Genomic DNA, 19,705 nt, shown 5'->3' on the forward strand with positions numbered 1-19,705 from the left:
AGAATCCAAATTTTTAGGTTAATTTGTTGCGTTTCAAAGCCCTCATTCGCATGTATGAAAAAAAGCCTTATGTTTATATTTGTAAGTATCGCCCTTTTCACAAAAAAGCGTTGATATGATTACGGCCTAAAAGCCAACTGTCAAAATCCACTTTGAATGGAAATTCCGGACAAACCGTTACGCGCCAATCACAGATGTTTATAGTAACCGAAAGAGAAAAGTTTTCTTTTTCATAAACTGTTGTGAACTGTGCTCGGCTAGTAACAGTTTGTCCGGAATTTCCATTCAAAGTGGATTTTGACAGTTGGCTTTTAGGCCGTAATCATATGTTTGTCGAGACTTGTACTAACAATTTCATATATTTATGAAAAAACCGTTGAAAACGGCACATTTAAAATTATTCATTTTCCATCATCCATTTGTTTACATGAACTTCACGCACACAAGCTGTCAAACTCAGCTTAGTAGTCGCGAATTGCAAAAATCTATGTGTAAAATTACATTACACATTATGTTCACATTTTTATCAGAGTGCGCAGCTGGCGTTAAACATACGCACTGCTACACACAGGAAAAAAACATGTTGACAAAAATGAGAGTTTTTCACTCTTAGAAAAAAAAAACAACCAACACATACTCTAAGTTTGAAAATAAAACTTTTATTTTAATTACTATTCTTCATTAGCTTACCCTAATAAACATCTTATGATCCAAGAGCCTAACGACCTGTTCAGGGTATAATTCCAACAATATGTGGAATCGTTGGATTATATGGGTTAAAGCTCGTGTATATTTTTTTTTATTAGGGTAAAGGGAAAACTTTAATTTTGATTATTATTCTTGATTAATTTAAAAGTTTTACTTTCAACCCAATAGTAGGCATTGGTTGTTTTTTGCTAAGAGCGGAACACTCTTACTTTTACCAATATGTTTTTCTGTGTGTAGTCATATTTGCCATATAGTCTCACGTCGTGTGGTTTGTTTATAGTAGATACACTCAAGGTAAACATAAGAAATCTTAGAAAAAGTGTCTACTGTGCACAACCTCCCGGTCAAACAACCCATCAAAGCATAACCAATATAAATTCCCTTTTGGCAAACATTTGCTTTCATTTCAAACATACACAACTTCGTTCGAAATGGTTTGATGCCGGTTCATAACGAAAAAAGGAAAGCAGTTTTCTTTTACTTTACTTTGTGTTTTTTTATACAGTTATGGCCAATTTTCATGAAAAATGTAAAAATTTCGTAAGCTTTTCAACATTTTTTACCAATTTGATAATTCATCCGCAAAACATCCCCGAATAGAAATGTACAGTAACAAAACCGTGATTTTCACTGTGACAGTACAGTAATTTTACAATAATTTACAGTAAGTTTTAGTGTTATGCTACAATACAAAAACAATAAACTTTAACGTTGTTACAGTAAATTTCAATGTAAAATAGATTTTTACAGTGAAAAAGGGGGGTGGTTATGTATCTTAACATTAAAAAAATCAATTTTTCTCCATACATTTTTTTCTCGAAAACAGTAAAATTTAATGTGAATGCACTGTATCAGTTTTTTGCTGAACAGTGAAATTTATTGTTACATAAAATTTTATTGTAAATCTACTGTGAGAACTTGGCATCGAACAATGTTGAAACAGTAATAACTATAATATTTACTGTTTTATGATTGTTTGTAGGGTAAATGCTATTGTAAAATTCTATTCGGGTCCACCTCAAGCGTGTAGCGCCCACTATATATATTCTGCGTAAAGATGCCAATACTGTCACAATGGAAATTGTGGTTTTGTTTCTGTACACTTTTCTACTCGGGATGACACACAATCGTGCTACTCAAAAGGGCTAATGCTGCATCCGTCACCGTCACAATATTTTACCAATATTTTCCGCTAGGGCTGTGCGATGTTCTGACAAACTGGCAACTGTGCACATCAGACCCGCACTGTCAGTCTTCGATCGGATCACGCACAGTAAAGAAGGGCGAGTCGTAGATTCGTTAGCTGGTGGTTTAGGCTGATGTTGGTTGGCAAGGAAGTGGTTGAAGAAAGGGAAAAAGTGATTTTATTTTTTTCATAAGCGGCCATCAATGTCCGCAAAGTGTTTATCGTGCAAGTGCTTTCATGCGTCACGGGAAATTGTGTTTTCTTCGACTGTCGATTGCGATTGGTAAAGAAACTTCCGGTGGAACAGCGTCACAAAGGGTTGAAAGAATAGTCAAAGTTTAAGGGGGTGGCGGAGGTGCCGAGGAGTAAGATTTGTTTTCTTTATTCACCCAGAGGAGCAAATTTTTCGATATATTGCAACGTTGTTCGACCAGTCCGCCCTACCAGCCTAAGTAGACGAGAAAAGGAGCATGTTCTGCTCTGGAAGTGCAAGGGGGATCAGTTTCACGTTCGTGAAATCGATGTGAGCTATCGGCAAAGTGTCAGCGGTCGGCTGTGCAGACCAGCGGGAGAAGCAGCAGCATTGAGGAAAAGTATGATAATACGAATCGAGCGAGGAAGAGCGAAACGCCGAAGACGAAGACCATCCTACGCAGCAGCAAAACGGGCGGACTTTCCGGGAGTACAGGAAGCGGTCCTAGCCGACACCTTGGTGGTATATTCAATACAGCACTAGAAGAACGTTTTGAAGGAAGAACAAAGCAGAGGCATCCTAAGCAAGATGGATGTGGCCAAATTGTTCTCCGATCTGGAGTCGAATAATCTGCTTCTGGCGGAGGACTCTAAGAAGCGATTCTCGGAGTTGTTTGCGGCCTGTAAGTATTCGTCGAGTGTACCGCTTGTATTGGGGATGGAAAATTCGTGGTTGATTAGATTTTCCTGCGAGGAAAAATAATGTAAAATTTTTATATTTCGTTAAGATTAAATGTTAATGGGTCTCAGAAATGTCGATCGTTAATATGGACTAGTACATGTAGACTTTTTTCGGTACACTAGGTTTTAAAATGTTATTTTTGGGACCAATAATAAATGTCACGCTTTTAGGGGGCAGGGTGCATGAGAAATTGCAACATTTGCCAGATATTTTTACTGGAGATTATATGTTATACTCTTACGAATTATCTCACATTCGTGAAAAAAGTGGGATCTTGACGTCACAGGTTGTGCCTTCCGATAACAGTGGGTATTTTTAAGGCACGGGCAGATATTACTGGATCAGGGCCTACTGAAATGGGACTCATCAGAGGATGAATTTAAGCTTTTGGTGGATTGAATCATGTTGAAGCATATTTAATGTAGACTTGTTTTTTAAAAAAATGCAAAAGCCATGCCAAAGCGATCTTAGGTATAGTCAACCAACAATTTTATGTTGTTGTTTATGTTTATGATGTTTATGTTTATTACAAATGTGGAAGCATATCCCGTGGGCTTGGCGGTGGACTCCTGGCTACAATTTTTTATGCTTAGAGATTTGTAGCTTGGAGACCTTGGATTGAGTTGGCCCCTAGAATCTAATAGCAACACAGCGTGTGCTTCAGGTGGTGTATAGAAGCGAAGGGATATCCTGACGACTGGCAGATTGAATTATTTTTGCTGCCAATTCAACTAGACCCAGACCGATGCAGTATCCTATGGTTGTTGGTTTATTACACATAATGGAAATTGAATATTCAATTTGCACAATGTTTTAAAACTTAAGTGAATTAGCCAAAGTGTTGAGCTCATACCAATTCAAACCCAAATCTAAAGTAAAAATCATTCAATTCCACAATGCATTAAATTTAAAATTTAAGTGAGCCTTCCAAAATATTGGGACCTTAAGCATCATCCACGCGGACCAAACCGTCAAATAAAGTCGCTATGTTCCCAAGTATAAGCAACCTTAAATACATCCTTCCCGTTCTTTTCTTCTACTTCATTGGTCTATTTTTGTTTTACTTCAATTCGATTACTCTTCTACTACTCATGTATACCAGATTATGAGTCAATTTATACACTTCTACTTAATCTCTTTTCATATATATTTTTTTAATTCGGCATGTTAGTTTTCCTTTTATTACTATATCTTAAGTTAGATTCATACTAACACCCACTAGCACAATCAATTGCATATTCTCTCATATACACTTACAATCTCATCCAAAATGCCCCTAGCCTTCGCGATAACACAAACCTGGTCACAAGCGCGAACTTACATTACAGTTTCAATCATCCACACATACTTACGCTAACAATTTCGCCAAACATTTAAGTACCCCGGTAATTAAGTGAACGTTTCACCTATATCTTTACAACCGCGGTCCCAAGCATTAATCTATCGCTCGCGAGATAATGAATCGGTTAGGTCCGGAAGTCTCTCCTCTCGATCAGCCTAGATTCATGCCTTCAGTTGGACCAATCAAAAATGACGCTCATATTCACTAGACAACACGTTCCTCTACAATATACTAAAAAAGTAATTATCAGATTCACAGTCCGCGCTCGATTATAAAATCGAATTTATGCACCCGAAGTTAAATACACGCTAGCATTCAAACGCTAAAGCCCTTCGCGATCACACTATTACGCAATTAGTAAACACCTACGCCAACCCAGTCAGATATGCACCCCTGGACTCGAACGCTAAAAAGCACACCTTTCACGCATACACCACCCAGGACTCAACATTAGATTCATAATACAAAGTAACAAGCAATAATTACAGGTATTCTTCAGCAACCACCCTCGGCCCTAGCTGCCCATAATGCGATAAAAAATGTGTGGAAGCATATTTTATATTGATCAAATCCTATGTTAATTGTTTAAAGTTCATTTTTGCATATTCTTGGTCTTTATCGCGACTACGATTAATTTTTCAGATATTGTTTACTTTAGGTACTTCTTCCTCTGCAAGCGGAAACAATATGCTAGTTTAGTAATGTGGATTTAAAAAAAAAAAGCGTCGGATTTAACGTCGATACATACCTTCAATTGGATCACCCAGAAAATCAAATTGTATATTAGAATCCTGGTCACGTAAGCATTAAAAGGCCCATGCGAATATGCAAACGACAACACGGCTATACAAAAAAATACACGTAAAATTACATACACGCTGTCACACACGGTAAAACATGCGGTAGTCTTGGGCTGAATGCCAACCGGTGTCCGGTGTCCCTCAAGGAACTCACCTAGGCCCAATCTCTGCTCCCGCATCAAATCTGGGAAATAACTCTACGTTAATGATCTGAACATCTCTCGTTGAATTGCTTCGAAACTGATTCAGCTGTGCTCCAATAGGATATACACTAAACAGTAAAATTCCGTTTTTATCAGCCCCATGGCGTATTTTTGGCTGACAAATTGTGGAGATTGATAAAATCAGGACATATTTTTTCGTTCTTTTTAATAAACCAAAGCAGTTAAAATATTATCCTTTTGTCTCTGGATATAGTCTCCTATTTAGTGTAAATTTCCCGTTAAGGGGGTCTTCCAGATAACTTTTTTTTTGGAAAGTTGATTTGTATTTTTGCATATTTCGCATTGTTAAGGTAAGGAAAATATGCCTAAGAAAAGATTTACTCGAATTCAGCCTGGTTCGGCTGCTAGAGCACATCGAACGTATTTTCACATGAGGTAGACAAAATCGGGGCCTAAAAAATTTGGTCTTAAAAAAATCGTGTCTCACAGATGCCCACCATTTTATTTATGATTTTATGTTGGAAAAAGGATGGGCCATGGAGCTAAATTATGCTGCAAAGTAATGTCTGATTTTTACAAATAATCGAATATCCGAGTAATTTTCGAGAGCTTGATTAATTGATTCGACTAATCAACATGTCTGTAAATCTGGCATCTCTGGTGTAGACCAAAGTTAAAAATAATCGAAGATCTTTTTGGACTACTGAAAATGTAAAAATTTGCATTCACAAAACCATGTTATTCATTCAGTTGAATATCGAACAATAATATTCATTTCACTAATTATCTAGGCAAATGCTTTCAAATGCCGGTAAAGCATATAAAACAACAATTATCATCGCTTGTATTATGCCAGAGCCTTCTTCAATGCGTTTGATTCGTTGTTGCACGTTTTCTTCGTGTAATAATCGGAGATGAATGAAAACCCTGCACGGATGAATGGGCAGTTTGTTTGTTTAACGTTTTCAGCTGCGTCACTGAATATTGAAAATGAATGAGGCTGAATATGATCAATTTATTTAAATATTTGTAACTCTGGTGTAGACAAAGCGACAAACAGGTAGATTTAATAGCTGATAGCGGTGGAGTAGTTTTTAACTTTTGTTATAAGTAAGATGAGAAGGTAGCAGGCACAACTTGTAATTGTCATTCAAAAATATAAAATTAAGAAGATTTTTGGTTTATATAAGCTTATCTCATATTGAATTCAAGGAACTAACAACAATAAAGACGCAGTATAAAGAATCAGCCGCAAATGAAAAATAAAATGCCATAAATAACAATTTTAATTACCTGTTAATTAAGGCCAGTCTACCTTCCCATCTCGCTCAGAGTAGAAGCAGAATTTTCCGCCCATTTTCCGTCCATTCAGTTTTACTTTTAGGTAACAACGAGGGCCCGCTATAGGACACGGGCCTCCTGAGCAATCCCCTCGGCTGACCACCCCTCACGTCGGGTCCTTACGAGTACACTTATATTATTTTTAAACCTTAATTATTCTTGTCTTTTAATTAAAAAAAACCATATTAAATTCAGCCAACAAACTGACAGTTGTCCTACTAAGTGACGTATCTGCAAATATCTCGTTCGCCTCATTGTTATCCAGGACAGCACCACACACAGCATGATCTAGTACTTTTGCAATCCGCTAGCAGCTTGCAATCCCAAGTTTCATCTGCAAATCACGGCTCACCGAAACGAGGTTTGCTACTCCGCAAATTGACAGGCTTCGGTAACGTCAGAGAAATCGTTCAGATAAACAAACGGATTTCTCAAAAGTTGATAATGGGCAATTTTTAAGCTCTTAAGGTGCAAAAAATAATGTACTACGGATTCTTGACGTAAATTACGCTATAATTACACTAGATACTGTGGATAATCAGTGCAACTATGTGATTATTAGCGTAAATTGGGAATTTGGCTGTATGCCATAGAACACATATCTATTCGTAATTTCCTGTTCCCAGCAAAGGTTTTGGACATCGGCATAGCTTCCTTATGATCTATCAGGTGCCGATCATTCGTTAGCAGCAAACAATATATGAATTCCATGTAATTGTTTTCGCAGACTATTTCTATGGCGTCGGTTCGTCAAATGTTTACACTCTAACGAGCTAGCTTAGTATCTGTAAGCCGTGCTGCAAACTGTGGTAGATCTGATGAGGCAACCTATGGAGTCGTGCAAGTCGCATGGGTTGGAATGTGTTATTGTGCTAAAAGGGGATAAACTAAAAAAAGTTACAATGGTTTCAGGCTTAAAAATAGAAAAAGAATTGAGATATTAACTCACAGTACTAATCTGCACCAAAAAATGCCTTAACCCCTAGGGGCATTTTTAAAAATCAGCTTAATTAAATGCATTTCTTTCCATCAAAATAGAAATTCTTAATGTATTTTGCATTGCGTGTAAGACGTCAAAACCCTACAAAAACTAGTCCTACATTCAACAAAACGTCGAACAAAGTGAATCAGCGTAGGACGTTTGTTAAACTTTTCTGCGAGGGAGTGCAAAGTTGATGCAAAAATGGAAATTAAATGCATTTTTTCTAATTTGAGGCAAATTTGTTACACATTTCTAGAGTGATCTGCCCCTAGCTTAACCCGCACATCCCTAAAGATCCTTATTGTGGTGTCGATTGATTAATAGCAGCTTATCAATTTACTCGATTTTACTGAAAGCGTATAATTGATTTTTTTCGATTATTTTAGAGATTTATCGATTATTTGCTTTAATCGAGTAAAAAATACATACACTACAGAGCATTCTCGAATTTTTCATTTCCGATAAACATGCGATCGCATTGGTATCGCATTTTTAACTTGGCATATTCAAAGAGCCGGAGGGGAGTGGCGAAGAAATTTTCGAATGCAGCTAAAAGTTGCTAATCTAGGCTAAAATGTGCTTTGTAATATGCAAAAAACCTCATTCCATTTTGCCTTCAAGCTTTCGAGAAACAAAATTTCAAAAATGTATGCGGAAACGGTAAAAAACTCCTATATCCCCTTAATTGTGTTTCATGCAGAAATGTTACGAAAAAATAATTTAGGTTTAACACGCAGAATAGAGTGACGCGCCTATTATGGCGGTAGAGCCTAGGGATGTCCGATTTTTCCAATTAATCGATTAGTAGCTAATCGATTATTTTTTACATTTCTATTAATCGTAATCGATTAAAACCAAGAAATAATCGATTAATCGAAGTAATCGATTAGTTTAAAAGTTTTCCTGAGAGCAGTAACAGAAAATACAAAACGTCCATCTCAATCTGATTATGATGATCGTTCACTTCGGTATACAGTAGAATTTCGGCGAATGGCTAATACTGGCTTCACAATCTTCTACACAGGGCCGTCTTTAGACTACTCGGGGCACCTTGGCACTATTGAGCTAAGGGCCCCTTTAATTGAATTGGTATAAACAGCTGTCGAGAATGAGCATGATCCAAAACTGATTCCCAGCATCAAAGAATCACTTCTACCTCATGCCATGCTGAGACACTCTTTCATATTTGAGCCAAATCAGTCAACCGTGTCGAACATATTCAACAAAATATAAAGTGGGATTCAAAGTTTATGGAGAACAAAGACTATTCCAGATTTTCACAACCTGATGTCCAAATATTGTCGAAAAAGAAAGATAATCTGAGTGCATCTTAAAAAGTTATTTGTTTTCCTGACCGATCTGACCTGTAGTAGCAAACGGCCTAACACACTATTTGCGGCGGTGGGAGTTCGAACTCAGGTGAGCTGCGTACAGTGTAGCTGACCTACCAACTACGCTATAGTCTTCCCAGATGGTGTAATCTGACCACCCAACCAGTATTCCACTTTGCTTACAGATGGCCGAATTTAATATAATAATAACAGAATCCCTATTGAACAAACTGTTGTGTCGAAGACAGCCATAACACGATCTTTATATACGTGGTGTACCAAACGTTGCACTGTTATTAAAAATAAATTAAAACTTGAATGGAAATGTTGGATTGACGTTTGAATTGGTTCAATAGTGATGAAATGCTTCGTTTCCTGCCGCTCTGATGCTTTTTAAAAATTTTGATCACACGGGATACGGTGCAATGCGTGATTTCGAGCTGCTACTGATCTGAGTGAAGCAGTTTTTAAAAATATAGTCTTTAGAATTATTTTATATTCATGCTAAATTTGGGCCCCCAAAATCTCGGGGCCCCTGGCCTTGGCCCAGTCTTCCCATGCATAAAGACGGAATTGCTTCTACCAAGTTTAATTTAAAGGATCCTTTATCAGAATTCATAGAACTTCTCATGGATCTAGTATCTGTTGGAGAGACGCATATAGTGTACCTAAACCTCTCCTCTTCAGACAGTTTGTGGCCGGTACTGTTTTAAGCCTTTTCTTGCTTGAACTCAAGACAATCTAAAAGTATTTATAGAGCGAATCCGGCACGAATGACAACGTTCAATTCGTAATCCCGCGGTTGATCTAATCTTTCCAACTGATCTGTTCAAATTATTCAAAGATATGATCGTGAATGTAAGACTTCCAAAAACGTAAGTTAATGGTGTTTCAACACCCCCTAGAAGTGAATTTCAAAGTTACAATTGGCAGCACAATATATTGTTGCTCTTTGACCTATGAATTTCAATGCTAATTAGTATTTTTGGTTAAGTTGTAGTTTGAAGCCGCTTGTCGCCAAAATGGAATAAATAAATTAAAATTAAAATTTTACGCGCATTAAAAAAATTAATCGACCAATAATCGACGCTATCTAATCGATTATCCGATAATCGTTAAATTCGTTAATCGATTAAAAATTAATCGATTAGTTTCCATAATAATCGATTAGTTCGATTAATCGAGAACTAATCGGACATCCCTAGTAGAACCTATTATGGCCCTATTTCGCATCTCTTGGTTAAGAAACTAGCATATGGGCTAATGACAATTGGCTAAAACAGAAGTGCAAAGATAAGATCAAGTTATATTCTTTATTTGTTGTGTACATATATGTATTTGGAACTATCCTATAAATCCAACATTTATTTAAAATAAAATCACCTTCTTCAAATATCTGCTAATTCGACTCATTCAGTGAACCGAAACAGGACGCAACGGCGCTTAGCAAAACTACGTGCTATGTTAGCACACAGGAAAGATTTAGAAGTGCGGTCAAATTAAAACATAAATTTGAATATCTATTGTTATGCAATTTCAGGTATAAATAATCAATAATTTAAAACTATTCAACTGATTGTTGATTGCAGAAATTTTATTTTCAGCTGAACATAAAATTCGGCTCGGTACAATGCAATGTTTCATGTGAAACTAGAGTTGTTTGCCTTCGGATATTTATTTCCTGTGAGTGCATTACTGGGCATTTCCCGGAATACCTTTTCCCGGAAAATAAATTAAACCACGTACCTTGTCACCACTCATTTTGATTACACTTGCTACGCAGCAAATGTCAAACAAGCTACGAAATTCTCTCTACTTTAGAACATAAAAAGTAGTTTGGAATTTTATTGATTTTAAAAGTAAGTTAGAATAACATATCAACAATGCTTCAAATATATTTATTTTGGGATTTTTATGGATTATGCATCCAAAAAATCCGGGTTTTCTTTCTTATACATGCATGCTTCCTTGTCGTTATTTTTGGCATGTTTTTGATTTATATGTACTTTCTATTTCTATGCAGTTTCACATTTTTTTAAGTACTCTTTCAAAATATTCTTGGTGTTTTATTGGATTTAAGTACTAGTGGTCCTAACATACCTTCCCCATAGAAAATTTGACAGCTCATAAATTTCACAGTCGACCGACGAAAACGGGTGCTTCGAGGTCGACAGATTAATTAAACGACCAAGTTGGGTTTCGTCGGTGGACAATTTTCGTCACTATATTAATCGCCAGATTTAATCTGTGTGATTCTGGTTCCAGTTTTAAACTATCAACTAATCGACCGATTTAATTGGTTGAAATAGACCGATTTCAACAGATTTCGTCTGTCATATTTAATCGGTTGTCGTGTCGGCTGACGTCCATGTTAAACCCCCATAAGAGTCGGTGCAACAATCGACCGATTAATTGATGGCATAGTCGGCCGATTGTGCCGACGCAAGCCGATTTAGTCGGTGGGAAAATCGGGAGGATTTTCTGTGGGGTTATAACTTTTTGAATTATAATTGTTATTCTATGAGCTTATTCGCCTTCTTTTGAAGATGAGCAAATCATGAAAAATATTTTTGAATTTGTCTTCTTTAAAATTTGAGTACTTTTTTTTGGAAATTAATAATTCATAACAATCTTCTTTGAGACTTTGCCTTTTTTTAAGCATAATTTGTTTTCTGGTACTATATTGGTTTATGAGAGCTTGTTTTTTATTAATATGATCAGAGAGCAAAGATAAGGTGTCAAGCGAACCAAACAAAAACTTGGAATGCAGAAGAATGTCATCATGTTTTATTCCAGCACAGTCAATCAATATCTATAAAGCTTATCATATCTTGATTGTAAATTTTATTTGTCGCGAAATAATGTGAAATAAAGAATAGAGGAGAATAGATTAGTTTAGTTTAAAAGTTGGTAGCTCTCTCGGTGTTCCGTCTAAATATACGTAAATGGAATGACTCATACAAAAGGAAAAATATTTCTTTTTCACGGATTCCTTGTTCAAATAATTGAACAAATCCAAGATTACTCTTCTGTAACGGCGAAAATGAAATCCTTTGATTTCGAAGATAAATTTAACCCATTCCTCTGGATCTCGAAGACCATTCACGAAAAAAAAGTGGTTAATTGTAAACGCTCGTCATAATTAAATTAAAGTTTTTAGAAACCAGAATTCTCTCTATGTAACCAGGCCACGTGTATGCAGGTCCACAAACATCTTGGAAGGTAAAAAACACATGATTCGTTGGGCTGTTTCTATAAACTCGGCTCAAAATCTCTAGTGGATTGTTCATGATATTGCCTTCTATAAAATGATAAGAATTTGAATGCTATTGAATACCATATATGTAAGTCAACGTAGCTCTGGATTTGTTCTTAAAGTTCAAATTACATGTTTACTTTAGATTTCAATAGTATAAATAATTACCGAGAAAAAGTACATTCCGGGTAATGGCATTCCGGGAAATGGTACATTCCGGGAAATAGTATTCCGGGAAATGGAACATTCCGGGAAATGATATTCTGGGAGATGGTACATTCCGGGAAATGGTTTTCCGGGAAATGGTACATTCCGGGAAATGGTTTTCTGGGAAATGACATTCCGGAAAATGGTTTTCCGGGGAATGGTAAACCGGGAATCGACGTACAATCTTTCAGAATATAATAAATCCAATACAATAATACAAAATATAAAAACACGTTTTCTACATCAATGAAATTTTGTACTGAATATTTCACGAATACTTTAACTTCCTACCGGGGTTTGACAGCAAAACAGCTGTATGACGGGTATGATGAGAAAATTGTTTTGCACATACGCAACATGGAACCTGAGCGGGTGCGGAAGCGAGATGCACCGAGAGTTGTTTGTTCGGTATAGCCAAGCTACGATTGGCTGCTGAGCGGAGGCATGCTTGGATGGAGCTATGGGTGAGATAGGATTGCGGAACGCGGGAGCGAAGAACGCAAAGCAGATGGAGTTGGTATAAACGCTGGGCGTACCTTACACTAGCGGAACTTTCCGATAGTTGCGTTAGGAAATTTGAACTGTTTTTGGTAAACAATCTTGTTTACTACGACGATTGTGGTTGGTTCTCACACGATAAAAATTAATTCTTCCTTATTATCTTACAATCCATGTTAAGGAGGGACTATTTGCTTCGAATGCGATAGTAGTAGTGCTTCGAACAGGGAAGCAATTTGCGGCGAATTGAGCAACCAACTTCAGTCCCTCTTACTGGCTGACGAAACGAATGAGTAATTCTAAAAATAAGACTTATTGAAAACAACAACAACCGACCCGTTCCTGCTTCCTTAGAACTCTGGGCGCCCCTGCCCCTAATAGACGGGCGAGGATTGTTTTGCACATAGTATTTAATTATCTATCGTACGAAACGTGTGCGCGCCGGTACCATTTCTAGCCGGTGCCCTGGGTGATAATGGTAAAAGGTGGTGGGGTAATGTCACGATTAATATGAATGGTAAAAGCTGATGAAAGTGAATGAAATTCTAACTCAGACGTTGGATTATCAGCAATCAGTGCACCGCGTGGGGGTGATAATGCGCTACTATTTGCAAAAAAATTGAACTGGAATTATTATATAGAAGTTTTTTTTTTCTATTTGCAGCCCGAGAATCCTGGCTACCACATAGCATGATGGACTACTTTGGCCAGACATCGTCGGTTCGAATCGTCGATATTCTTGTTAAGGTACAGCATCCGCATGACAAGTTCATCCTGGACAAATTGGCCGAATGGATAAGGAGTGGCGCGAATAAGATGCTTGCGTTGACTCTGTTTGGGCACATCATTCAAAAGCGACCGTCGTGGCTGTGCAAGGTTGGTAGCCATCAGCTGGTTAAGGAAATGCTCAAACTATCCAAGATGGAGAAGGAAATCATTCCACTGATCAACGCAGTGCTGTGCATTATTAATCTGCTGCCGGTCATTCCACTAGTTATGGGGGGCTACGTGCAGGATTTGTTTGAGATATTCAACTACCTTGCCACGTTCGATAGAAACACTTCGGTCAACCTGCCAGAGGATCAACTAATCCATCTGCAGTTTGGGTTGTATGAGCTTTTCAACAGATTGTACGGAATGTATCCCTGTAATTTTATCACCTTCCTGAAACGTGAATATCGCGGTGAGAAGCAAGCTATTTTCCAGCATACAATCAAACCATTACTGGACACAGTGAAGATCCATCCACGATTAGTTTCTTCGGATCAGGACAGCGAAATCAACCAACTCCGTTGGAAGAACATGGAACCGCACGATGTGGTTAATGAATGTGCTCGAATGTCTCTGGATTATCTGGATAAACCACAAGAGACCCAGCCAGCAATAGGTAATGAGTGTCCATGTTATGCCACTCCCATCAAACCGATCGAATTCAGTGCCGTCACGGCAACTATTGATTTCCAGTGGAGAGCAAGTGTGAACTACTTCAACACCATCTCCACCGATCAAAAACTGAGCACCATTGCTGCGCAGAACTCATTCTGGTCCCCGAGCAACATGATGCAGCCAACACCTCCGCCCGGACCATCTACGGTTCCCCATACTCCGAATCCAACCCCCAGCTACACAATTCCTTCAATATCGGGTCCTCAGCTACCCGCTGCTGACGGTGCTTCCCCACCGGAAGCAGCCGTGGAAGCAACACCGGAAACCACACCGATGAAGGACATCATCAAGCCCGTCAGACCCTATCCCGTCAACTCGTCGGCGGTTCGGGCCATGTGGAACACCAGCCAGCCGTCGTCGCCAGTCAAAAAGGAAGCCAGCCATTTCAGCTACGAGAAAAGTGTGATCACATCGCAAAAGTTGCTGCGGATGGTTAACGATCGGAACCATTCGGTCATGCAGTTGTCCAACACGACGACAGCGACCTCTACCAGCAACAGTGTCCCGTCGAGTCCGCTACCGATCGATCAGCCGGCGTTTGGTGAGTATAGAGAGTTTGGATTGCTAATATTGGAAAATTTTCCGCTTTCAGTTCTTCACTTGATGGTTAAAATTGTTAAATAGGTTTAAAATATTCTCAATGGCGTTCGGAACCTTGGAAGTATCGGGACGAACTCCTCGGTAAGAAGCCTTTCCTGCATTTCTATGTCAGTGATGCAGTGAACTGTTCACTCTACACACCGAACTTTTTTCGGTTTGGCAGAACGTTGCTGGGTTTTTAACAATTGGAGGTTTGCTAAGGTTTTCAGCTGATGGAAGTTTGTTGAAGTTTTGCTGGGTTTCTGTCTTCAAATTTCGGTGTGAATGGACGAACTTGTCGTTTGGCTGTGATCCACTAGGAGGCTGATAAGTTTGTTAGCTTTCTCTGAAAAAATCTGCCTATAGACCGTGTGGCATGGGTTGAAATATCTCAGCCAAAAATGCATCCACTGGGTTCTTGCTCCCACGTCGTAAGAGGCGACTGAAAGCAGAAATCACTTAAGTCAAGATGTATCTGCGTGTCGAGGACTGATTGGTCGGCGGGGATAATATATGTCAGTCGCGAACGGATTATCATGGGCCTTGCCCTTACTGTATTAAGCGAATCTCTGACACTGTGGACGTTTTGTTTCTTCGCAAGTCGTGGAACTCGAACACAAAACTAAGAAAATTATCCAGGTGAATCTGCATCATGCGAAAGGAGCAACTGGAATCCTTTGCCGCAGGTTCACAAAAGAAAATATAGACGTGGCTTTAATTCAAGCACCATGGGCTTTGAAAAACAATATTCTAGGAATATCTACAGAAACGGGTAGTATAATATTTGACAACTCGGTGAATATATCTGGTAAGTGCATACGTTAACTATACACCAATAATCGCATTTATAAAAAGAGACGTAGGGGCAATACAGTTAAATATGCCAACAACGAAAGGGAGGACTGATATTTTAGTCGCTTCTGCTTACTTCCCAGGGAAATTAGATGAAGCCCCTCCACAGGAAAAAAAATCGACTTTGTTGGCTACTGTAACAGTAGTAAATAAAGCCTAAATTAAAAATCCAGGGACTGATATGACTGCCATTCACTAAAGACGCACTCTACTGGGTGACGTACGCCATCCGGTTTCCTGGATTGTTGATATAGTTTGCAAAAGTACTCCTCTGAATTGCCGCAGTACTCTCTCCGGAAAAGTGAAACCGCTATTTAACAACTAGTACCAACAAATCTTGTCTAACGTTTAATTTGTATGTCTCTCTGCAGAAATCAACCGGGTAGCGCAGCTGGTATCGAACTTGAAGCTTACCCCAGGTGGCACCTCGGTTGCGCTAGTGGGTGCGCGTTACGATTTGCCGCTGAACGTCGGCCAAACAGATTGCACTCAGGAGGACCAGGAAGTAATCGACATCAATAGTCACCTGCTGCAGGAGCAGTTGCCGCTACAGCTACCAACCCAGCTCCAGTCCCACCAACATCAGCAGCTGCAGTCCCATTCGCTGCCGGTACATCCGATGAAGGAAGCTTTCGATGTGGAAGATTTCGAGCAAGAAGAAGGATCGCCCTGTTCGGCTGGCGGGTTGCATTTCAAGAACTCACAGTCGATGATCAACTTCACCCGGCACCGCTACAGGATGCATAGCCAATGTGTGGTGGATTCGGACCCAAGTTACAGCACGGGTACCTCGCCTGCTGACACTAGTAGCTATATGATAAAGAATGGAACGGGGATTAGTGTGACTAGGAGTAGTGCTGGCGAAACGCGCAGGAAGCACCAACGCCGGCATTCACTACCGGATTTGAAGAAGTACAGTTTGAGAGTGGATCCTAAAACGCTGGTTGGAGAAAGGCAGGATTTAACGCTCGTAGAGGCCAATGGGGACAGCAGCAGTGGAAGCAGTCCTTCCGAGGAAGAAGCCATATCGGCTGCAACTCATTTCAACAAAAAGCAAGAGCAGAAAAATATACGGAGGAATCAAGCACTTTTTCAGGAGATTCGTAAGAATCTTACCAGTGTGATAGGTATTCACCGAGGGGGACAAAATGGAGTCCCATCTTCTTCCCAGCTGGTGAGCAGTGGGACTCAGACTATTGAGAGCTATCCGCAGCCGTACGAGCAAATTGTGTATGGAATTTTGCAGGAGGAAATGAAGTATAAATCAGATATTGCTATGAAACGGCTGCAGGAGCGGAGTGATAGTGAGAATAAGCCTGACCCGAATTTGATGCTGGATAAATATATTGAGCTGTGCGTGAAAAAACGACTGGCAAGTGGGGATGCCAGGCGGACGGAGGAACTGTACCGAGATCATATCACTCTGCTAAATTTGCAGCTGCAGTACGAGAAACATCGGCGAGAGATTCATGCAGAGCGTAACCGTAGATTGTTAGGAAAAAGTAGAGTGATACGAGGGCTGGAGCAGAACAATGAAACACTGAAGGATCAGGTTTCACGACTGACCAAAGAGATTAGCTCGCTGAACACGGAATTGGCGGCATTGAGGAGAAAGACAAATTCAGACTGGACCAAAAGCTCGACAGAGGTAATCGAACTGAAAGAAAGGCACACAGCCGAGATACAGAAAAATCAAGATCTACAGAAAAAGATCAAAGAGCTTGAGGTATCATTAACGGATGAATCTCGAGCTCGTAAAGAACAAACAGTTGCCATCGAACAGGCACGCGGCGAGTTGTTTGATTTACGCAACGAAATGCAACAGGCCTTATTCAAGGCAGACCTAGGACAGCAGTATAGGGATGAATTGACTAGACTGCAATGTGAACTTATTTTGATGGGCGAAATTCAGCTTAAATGCAAAGAGCATCTGGCAAAGCTAGACAACATGAAGGCAAGGGATGCGGAGATTGCCATGATTCAAGAAACCTATCAAGATGAAGTCAAAGGTAAGTACTATTATTTACATGAACATACAATCGTTCAACGCTCTTTCGGAAAGGACTGATTCAAAGCCAGGCGCAGTTGCTTCGGTTCTGTTATGAGCGTATCTTATCCAATTTCATCTACAGATCTGAGGTTCAGTTTGGAGATGAAATCTGCTCAGCTGGATTCAACTAAGGAGCGTTTGGCAGAACTCGAACAGCAGTTGTTAAAACGGGACGAAACGATCACCCTGCAGAAGCGTATGCTCAAAACGGTCAAAGAAGAGCATAAGGAGCAATTCAATGTAAGTTCTATTGTTCCGGTTCGTACTGGAATTCACAATGAACGAATTGTTCTCTTTTCGTGAAAGGCTCTCGAGCGCAAATATCACGCACAAAAAGCGATCGTGGTCAAAATGGAGGAAGCTATTTTGGAACTTCGTGTTAATGCCGCTGCCCGGTCTCCCGACTCGGACCGAACTGGTATGTTAGAGAAGTGTTACCTTTTGCTTTCAAATAATATACTTTGTTTTGTTTGATAGACGCTGTCGGTTCCCTGGATCATACTTCTCCGTTGTCGATTTCGCTTGCATCGAGCGAAGGCCTATCGGAAATCAAAAACTTAGCACTGGTAGTGCAATCTGGTAGTGGTGGTGTTGGTAATCAAAACAACTTGGAACAGGATTCCAGTCTGCCGACGCCGACAGGCGTCCTTCCTCATATATCAATGGACAATAATAGCACTTCAGCCGGACTGGTGGTTGCCGGCAGACCGCCGTTGGCCTCTGGGAACCACTCAGATGAAGCCGGTACTGCCATTCCTGGGCCAAGTCAACGACTATGAACGGTATTACTGCTTTCTTTGTTTCGGTATACTATGTTTCGCTTTCTCTTTCTCATGGAACATGCCTTCCGTCGTTGATTCCGCGGACAAGTTTATTCCTTTTACACACTAATGCAGTGCCCTGCAAATTTCGTTCCTAGAGCGACCCTCACATTCACCCACCCACACACACACACACACACTTACGCATACCGATCGTTGAACACAATTTTCTATCGTTTGTTAGGCTGTTAATTGATTATTGCGTTCAAACGAAAAAATAAAGTAAAGGAATAGATACGTTGAAGCCAGAGCGGCGTTCAGAGCAAACATTTGGAACCTATGTATGGAGATTTACTAAGAAAAAAGAGAAGAAAATATTATGTTAAAGAATTACGACGCTATTTGCATTGATTTCAAATATCCGAAAAGAATTCCTTTCGCGTTTTATCAGAGAAATTCGTAATATTTGGGTAGCTGATTGCTACAGAAATGTTGACTAGAAGATGTTTCCTAGCCAAAAGACGAGAGATCATTTTTGCTTTCTCGTTAGCAAACCAGAGCTTCTGTATGTGCTTTTCGGGACATCACTCTGGACAAACCAGTTCCTTTAGGCGTTCACATGTGTCGTGAAGTTTGGATTTTTTTTGTGTCTAACTAGTGCTAATTCGGGTACTAGTTGAGATACCGTCTTACTACAGACACTTTATACACAGACTAGCGAAGTGTCAAAATTTGCAGCCAAACGGACTGTCAAAAAGTGCAGCCAAACGAGCATGAGTGTTTTGAGAGGGGAAGTATAAGAGGAAGCCCATGCAAAGCTTATGGGAGCTTCCGTGATGCCAGTTTACATTCATGGTTGCTAGTTTTACTGTTTTTCTCTCCGCTAGTCTGTTATATAAAGTGTCTGTAGTCTTACTAGACAACCAGTTGCTAGTGTTAGTTGCTGGAGTTAGTTCGAAACACAAAAATCAAACTTAATTTAATAACATTTGCTGTCTTTGACAGATGGCTGTCAGTTGAAAGAAGTATTTGGAGCTGCTATTGAATGGAAAAATAAGTGCAGAATAAGTGTGACATATGCTTGAACATGACTTTGAAGCTGATTCGTATAACACAGGATGGATCAAAATAGTCGACTCGTTTATGACAGATGAATTGAACAAGAGCCATGGCAGTCGCGCTAGTGCACTGAGTGCACGCTGCTCTGAAAAGCTAGCGAAATCGTCTTAGAGCATCAGCGGCTGCTCGTTCAGTGGGCCATATGTGCT

The 19,705-nt window shown here is 39.5% G+C and overlaps 1 protein-coding gene across 2 annotated transcripts; it reads left to right on the forward strand.

Moving 5' to 3' along the window:
• Positions 1-1,960: 1,960 nt before the first annotated feature.
• On the forward strand, positions 1,961-18,830 carry LOC131677317 (hamartin). Of its 2 annotated transcripts, none has more exons than XM_058957055.1 (6): positions 1,961-2,769; positions 13,414-14,736; positions 15,998-17,635; positions 17,759-17,916; positions 17,983-18,094; positions 18,154-18,830. In XM_058957055.1, the coding sequence occupies exons 1-6, from the start codon at positions 2,676-2,678 to the stop codon at positions 18,453-18,455; spliced, it is 3,627 nt and encodes a 1,208-aa protein (XP_058813038.1). In that variant the 5' UTR covers positions 1,961-2,675; the 3' UTR covers positions 18,456-18,830. The 2 variants fall into 2 exon arrangements, with proteins under 2 accessions (XP_058813038.1, XP_058813039.1); XM_058957056.1 differs by lacking the exon at positions 1,961-2,769 and adding an exon at positions 13,177-13,339.
• The last annotated feature ends 875 nt before the right edge of the window (positions 18,831-19,705 follow it).

Source organism: Topomyia yanbarensis, chromosome 1 (genome assembly GCF_030247195.1).
Source record: "Topomyia yanbarensis strain Yona2022 chromosome 1, ASM3024719v1, whole genome shotgun sequence".
In the NCBI taxonomy this organism is placed as follows: Eukaryota; Metazoa; Arthropoda; class Insecta; order Diptera; family Culicidae; genus Topomyia; species Topomyia yanbarensis.

Excerpts from the sequence above, each read along its gene's own strand:
- LOC131677317 (XM_058957055.1), top strand. The coding sequence starts at position 2,676 with ATGGATGTGGCCAAATTGTTCTCCGATCTGGAGTCGAATAATCTGCTT. Across the intron at positions 14,737-15,997 it reads GATCGATCAGCCGGCGTTTG|AAATCAACCGGGTAGCGCAG; the intron begins GTGAGTATAGAG and ends GTCTCTCTGCAG. Across the intron at positions 18,095-18,153 it reads TCCCGACTCGGACCGAACTG|ACGCTGTCGGTTCCCTGGAT; the intron begins GTATGTTAGAGA and ends TTTGTTTGATAG.